Genomic DNA, 6,887 nt, shown 5'->3' on the forward strand with positions numbered 1-6,887 from the left:
ACTGCAGTGTATCATTTGCACAGCAAAAAATTACTATTTTGCACTGATTACCCAAGGCATGTCACCAAGAAGACATATAAAAAGCTCTGACTTACTGATAACAACTAACAACTGCTTCATCCACTACAATAAGAATATTTCACGCAAAAAAAAAAATCACCAGAACAGGTTTCAAAACAACAGATAAAAACCAAAGAAAAGACAGTTTAACAAAGATATATATAATAGGATCATGTAATAGAAACTGGTAAGTCATTTGTTTCTATTCAGAATTCTTGAATAAAGTTTATTTTTTGGTAAAAATGAAGAAAAAGGAATGAAGAAATATGAAGAAACATATTTTACAAGGAAAAATAATGCAACATTAAGAACAAATCCTTAGAAATTTAACTACAGAACTCTAATTCAATGGACAAACACTAAAATTAACAACTAAGCATGAATAATTACACAGATACATTTGCTTTACGCCTAAATTTTGAACTTTTTTTGTTGATTTCATGATGCTACTTGCACATGAAAATTCCTCACAAACCTTCTGTCGCCCCCGGAAAACATTTGCAGTCGCTCCCTGTCCCAGAATGTCAGACAACAGCCAGAGGTAATTTGGAGTGCTCTGCATCTTTGCTCTTTGATCAGACAGTTTTCTTTTTCACCTTAAAACAGAAGGTTCAATACACTGAATTATAATTTAGTAAAATACATTACTTATTTAAATTAGAAGGAAATATAAATGTCCAAACCCCAACGACATGTAGAATGAAGAATGACCAAGTAGAGGAACTAGAAGTGAAATATGAGAACAAAAATAAGCCAAACAATCAAAACTAATGCCATTGATACAACACCTCTCTGCATTTAAGGTCTGTATCCCCCAGACTTCGTTTGAAAGATCAACTGGAAAGGTGAAAATCTTACAATCTCTTTACTGTTGTACATGGTATGGAAATGATCAAGTAACAAAATATATAGAAAAGAGGCAAAAACACATGTACAAGGTCTTCTAAAGGTAAGCAAGACCTGTAACTGAATTCCATTATTCTGTACATATGCCAAAGAACAAACATTAGAGATTATGTTAGATATGTATAGAGATATTTTACATCACTTTGGCTCTGGAAGTTGCATTTCAGTAGAACCGTAAAGGAGATGGACTAGCAACACATAAAAAATTACTTTTACATGAGCTTGAAAAAAGCTACAATTGACAGAAGCATTTATATCCACTAGCTGGAACTAGCAATTACTACTGAAAGAAATCAAGAGACATTTTCTCTCATTTCTAAAAGTTCATATTGGGTATGCCACATCTACAGAATTTCCCCACCCTTCCTGAAATATGAACTGTCAAATACTCGGTCTACACAGATTCACATGAAAGAGGAAATAAGTTTGATTAAATTAAAATTACTAACATAAAATAGAACATTAGAACTGCCACATTTTCCTGTTTGCCAAAACAGCAGGAGCTGCAGGTGAATACCCTTAACTTTCTGGTTTAATTAACGCACTGATTTTGCCATTAAACCTAGGAAAAGGCTCTAAAATCAAAGATGGAGCTTGCCTAACCTAAAGAATTGCAAAATGGCAACTGGACCAGGGAAGTTCCTACAGTGCTGGTTTCCGCTCAGCTTGGCAGGGGACGCTGCATGTTACTTGCACGTGGTATCTGACAGGAAACTGCTGACTGATACTCAAAGAAAGAAGCCTGTAAGTGCTGAAGAAGAGGCGTGACAGCATGTCCTGTATCCGCTTGCAGAAGCGGCACTTTCTGGGAGCTCCCTGGTGCGCAGGAGCCGCACGGTGCGCACCCAGGAGAGCGCAGGGAGCCGCTCGGCAGCGCCGCTCTCCCGGCCCCGCTCCTGTCCGAGCGCACACGGGCTCCGGGCACTCCTCTGCCTGCAGCGACCGCAGACTGCACACTGTCCTCTAGCTGCTCGCGCAGGTGAGATGTGCAGCTTCCTGCAAAGCTGTCCCAAAGCATCCAAGCAATGACATGCAGCGTACAGCATGCAAAGACACAAAGCAAAGACCTGACATTACTCCACAGTTAACTGAGAGTCACGCAGCAATGCCATCTGCAAAAGTTCTTAATGTCTCTGGAAGGGACAAAAGATTTTATGTCAAATTTAGACAACAACAAAAAAAGCAAACCCTAACACCACATTCTCAACCGTGACAATTCTTGGTTCACTCTGACAAGACAATTTGCAATAGTAGGAAAAGATGACTTCTCCCATCAGGCAATTACTGTAGATGCCAACGATCTCTCTACAATGCAGACACAGAAGGTACAGAAGAGAGGATGCAAAGAAATAATGCACAGCCTGCTCTGCAAACCATTTGTAAAATCTTCAAGTTAAAACATTCCTCTCATAATTAAACTCCTGCTTCTAACAGGCCAGCTGGCACATTACCAGTAAGCATGGATTTTGTGATTTACTTCAAAACAACATTCATGGACTCATAGCAAGACACAGAAATATAACGAATCCTTTCTAATCAGACAGACAGTGCACAGAAATTCTCCACCAAAATCTATTCAAATAAAAACAAATATTAGCAGCCCATTAACAGACTGAATTATTACATTTCCCAAAATAATAAAGATGAGGTAGCTTATGTACAAGATCAGCTCTTTTTCTTTACAGTCTTAATCTATAATTAAATATGCACAAAGGTCAATGGATGAAAAAACAAAAGAACATGACTGCAACAGATGATCTTCTGATATTAAGAATAAACCCAGATCAGAAAGTCATTTAATGGATTCTCAAAGTCTCGAGTTTTTCACTCTTAAAACAAAATATAGATATAAATATAGCAATATTAATCCCAGGGTACATATTACGTGGCAAAACAAAGTCAGTATTGCACTATTATCCTTTTTTGTTAAAAGAGTACACTCTTTTTGGCAGTCTTCATGTCTAAGGAATAAAGTCTCATTCAGCTTTAACCTTCAAATTATAATAATTAGATCGATTAACATGTTAGGCCTCCTTTAATACTTTGTGTTCTCTGACAAAGTCATAACTGATATTTGCTAAATAATCAGCATCTCAAGTTTTCTCTTCATTTCTTCCACTATATTTCTAAATGAAGTTACTAAGGGTTTCCTATTAAAATAATAATAAAGAAAAAAAATTAAAAAGGCTCTAACTCTGTGATTGATCCTGTCACTAGACTTAATGCTGAACTTGCTATTTCTTCATATCTCACTTATGGTCACTGAGTCTGGTATTAGATGAGTCAAAAGCTCCTCACATACATCTAAAGAAATCTCTCCAGCTTGCAGTTTGATTTATTATCCCCCTTGACTCATTAGCATTTCAGGGGCTTGGGGGCTGCTTTTTAGGTGTTTTTTATTGAAGATTTTTCTGCTTCTGGTCATGCTACTACTCTTTTAATCTATCAGCAGAGGGGATTGTAACCAAAAAAGACTGCTTTGCTAATGCAGTTGTTTTTTTTTAACTGCCAATGCTTTGAAGCAGGAGTACTGCCTGCTCCTAACTAACAGGAAGGAATTTTCTGCTACCTCAGGCACACGGGATAAGCACACAAAGCAGGTATGGCTCCCCTGTTGACAGCTGCAATCTACAACTTCACCAGGCAAGCAGGGACAGATGAAGTTTAAGTGATGGCACTTTCTGCTTACAGGCAAGATCCTATATGCCACCAAAGCCAACAGACAAGGTCCTGAGATTCCAAATAAATGTATTTCACAGTCTTTTAACTATTAACGTTTTATACTTCCCTGTATGCCGTCTCTCAAGGCTTAGAAAATAAGGTTCTCCCCCTAAAGCTCCTGCTTCCTACCCCTGCTTTCTTCAGCTACAACCTCCTTAGGGGGTTTCCAGTCCAACAGCTGGCATCTCAATCACGGAAATATCCTGCCCTTGGCCACACAAGGAGCTGCTTGAACCCTAACAAAGACACACAATGGCAAGCCTGGCTCCAGTGCTGCTCACCACCCCTACTCTAGGAATGTCCAACCCGTACTGCAGGCAGAGGACTCGGCCTGTGTGGGACTGCAGCTCCTGGAAACCAGCGGAGGGCCACGTCCTTCCCTCGGCGGGGAGGGGGTGGGGACAGCACCGGGGCTCATCCCCGCAGCAGGACGAGATTCCCGACGTAAAACTTTAACAACTCCTACAGCCACGAAGGCGACGCCGCTTCCTGAGTCACATTCACGGGGACAGAAGTCACCGAGACCGGGGTATGGGCCGGGCCCCGGGAACGCCGCAGAGGCCACGGGCCGGCCTCGCCTCATACCCCCCGGACTGCACGGCCGGGCCCGCCGCTACCTCGGGGCGCGCCGCCCGCGACCCGGCAGCTCCCGCGAAGGCCCCGCCGCCGCCCCGGGAAACTGAAACCACCGCGCCCGGCGGCTGCCGCCTCCCCTGGGCACCAGCGCGATGGCGGCGAGGGCACGAGACGGCGCGGCCCACCTCGGTTCGGCCCGGCCCTCCGCGGCCACCCCCGAGCCCGCCCTGGCCAGCCCAGTCCCGCAGCCCCACGCACCAGCCGCTCCCGCCGGCCTGCCCAGCGCCCCGGCCGCTTCCGGCTTCCTGCCGCGGCGCGGGGAGGCGGAGCGGGCCAGGCACCGCCCGGGCCGCCGCGCCCTGCCCGCCCGGCGGGGCCTGTGCGGGGACCCGCGCGTTGGGGCCGAGGATGCGCCGCCCAGTCCTGAGGCGGTGGATCGCCGGACAGGAAAATATGTGGGAACATGGGAAAGTGGGAGCGGGGTGCTGGATAAAAGTGGCCACTCCGGGTGTTTTCGCTGGCGCGATGTTACCAGCGCTCGGAGCGTTTCCGCGGAGGGTTGCGTGGGGATTATTTTGCTGCGTAATCGGTCCGGCGGAGGTTTCGCTTTCTCGACTCCCCAGGCAGAGCTGCCTCTGCCCCAGCGCTGAGCCGGGGCTGTGGGACCCCCGACTCCCCACGGCGGGCTCAAGGGATAGCCGAGAGAAATGTCTTCACACTCCGTGTAATTTCTCTTTCACCTCGTTAAAACCTCAGGAAATCGTGGCAATTCCCACATTCCCGCTCCCGCTTAGTTGTTACTGGTATGTTTTAAACCAAAGTTCTCGGCTGATTTATCCCTTGCTATGTGTTTCTTGTCTGTCTGGTAATGTTGCTGTTCCAGTAAATGATCTGTATACTGAAATATTGATAGCTTTATAATTTATGCATAATGTAATCTGATCATAATTATAGTGGGAAAATACTGAAAAGATTTTTTTTACCTTCCAAGACGATCCCTCTTTTGATGCTCTGTATTTCCTGTTTGGAGTTGCCATCTTCCCAAATCTTGGAAGCCTGTTCTCTTGAGGAACTGACAGCAGCCTCTTGCTCCCAGGCTTTCTTTGTTGTTACGATCTTACCTTTCATAAGTTTTATCAAAAGTTCAGACTTTCTCTGCTTCACTTTTTACAGAGCACTCAAGTTTTTCTGAAGCTCTCCCTAGTGAAACTGATAAATTTGCTACAAGGCACAAAGGGTTTTTTGATACATTGATGCATTTATGATCTTAATATAAATGCCTACTTTATGTTCTCCATTTGTTGGCATCTGAACTTTGCTTTATAATGCTATATTGTAGAGGGGATAGTCGCCTACTACATTTGGGTTCTGTCCTTGCATCTTTCAAAACATTTTGTCCAATTTAAGAATAGGAGAAAACAGACACAAAAAAGGAAACTGCCATTGCGCTTTCATGCTAGAATTTTTTTACTTCGCTTCCATTTGTTTTTAACATACAAGTAAAACTTTTGGTATTCCTCCCCTCTGTCGTATTTGGATTCTCATTCCTGTTCACAAATTCAGCAGCCTGTAGCTGCACAGGCCTGAAAGCTTATCAGTCTTTAGCCATTACAGCAGCCTGTAAATAAAAGGTACCATCTCTCTAGAAAAGGTGCCTCATCTTTAGTTATGACTTGCAGTTCTGTTTCTCATTTAGACACTCTTTACAAGAGGAAATTTGCCTTACACACTAGAGGAGTTACCACCATGATTTTAAACACCTGCAGTCTAGATATAGGGGCATTTTGACCACAGCAATGTTAAATCATACAGGCAAGGTGCAGGTGGTTGTTTGGTGCAGCCTTTAAGTGAGATCACTAATGTTTGTCTGAAAAAGGATAAATTGTGATTGCCAACCCAATCTCTCCATGGAGTGCTCTCATTTATCTCTTATCTTCTTCCCCTTCCTACCCCACAAGAAATATCAGTCATACAATATGCTGAGTTGGAAGGGATCTACCAAGCATCCCTGAGTTGCAACTTCTGGCTCTGCACAAGACCATCCCTGAGAGTCACCATGTGCTTGAGTAGTTTTCACATTATATTCTAAGTATGTAAACACTGCCTGAAGAATCTAGTTCACACTCTTGATTATGAGGTGCATCACAAGATTTCTTATTGGGACCAAGTAGTGAATTTCTTGGTCCAGATGTTAAAAAAAAAACCATGCACAGCAGGAATCCACTTATTCAAAGTAGAGATGTAGAAACCCAGCAACTGCCTTTCTAAACCTTAATTCTTTGCAAAGAATGTTACTAGGCACTGCATACCCACCACAAACCCAACTGTGACACAGCAGCTGCAGACCTGCCATCTACACCACTGAAGCAAACCTGCTTGTAGCCAGAATCAGTAACTACATGTTAGGCTAAAGATACAGAAACTACCCCAAAGGTGCTGCTTTACAGCTCACATTGCATAAGACCCAACAGTACAGTATGCTGATTGAACAGTCTAAGCATACAAAAGTAAACAATCCTTTTTTAATTCTTCAAGCTGAATCAATTAAGAGTCTCTGAAGATCCAGACTACTCATCCTACAGGATACTCATTCAGTGATGGATGGGAAGGCAGGGTACAAGTTT

The 6,887-nt window shown here is 43.5% G+C and overlaps 1 protein-coding gene across 1 annotated transcript in view; it reads right to left on the reverse strand.

The window, feature by feature from the left end:
• TBK1 (TANK binding kinase 1) overlaps positions 1–4,549 on the reverse strand; it is a 28,416-nt gene extending 23,867 nt beyond the window's left edge. Inside the window, exons 1-2 of the mRNA XM_058804691.1 lie at positions 4,522–4,549; positions 536–656 (exon numbers count right to left, since the gene is read on the reverse strand). Coding sequence (XP_058660674.1) covers positions 536–622 — 87 coding nt within the window. The 5' untranslated portion in view covers positions 623–656; positions 4,522–4,549. The remainder of the gene's footprint in view (positions 1–535; positions 657–4,521) is intronic.
• Positions 4,550–6,887: the final 2,338 nt, after the last annotated feature.

This window comes from Ammospiza caudacuta, chromosome 5 (genome assembly GCF_027887145.1).
Source record: "Ammospiza caudacuta isolate bAmmCau1 chromosome 5, bAmmCau1.pri, whole genome shotgun sequence".
Lineage (NCBI taxonomy): Eukaryota > Metazoa > Chordata > Aves > Passeriformes > Passerellidae > Ammospiza > Ammospiza caudacuta.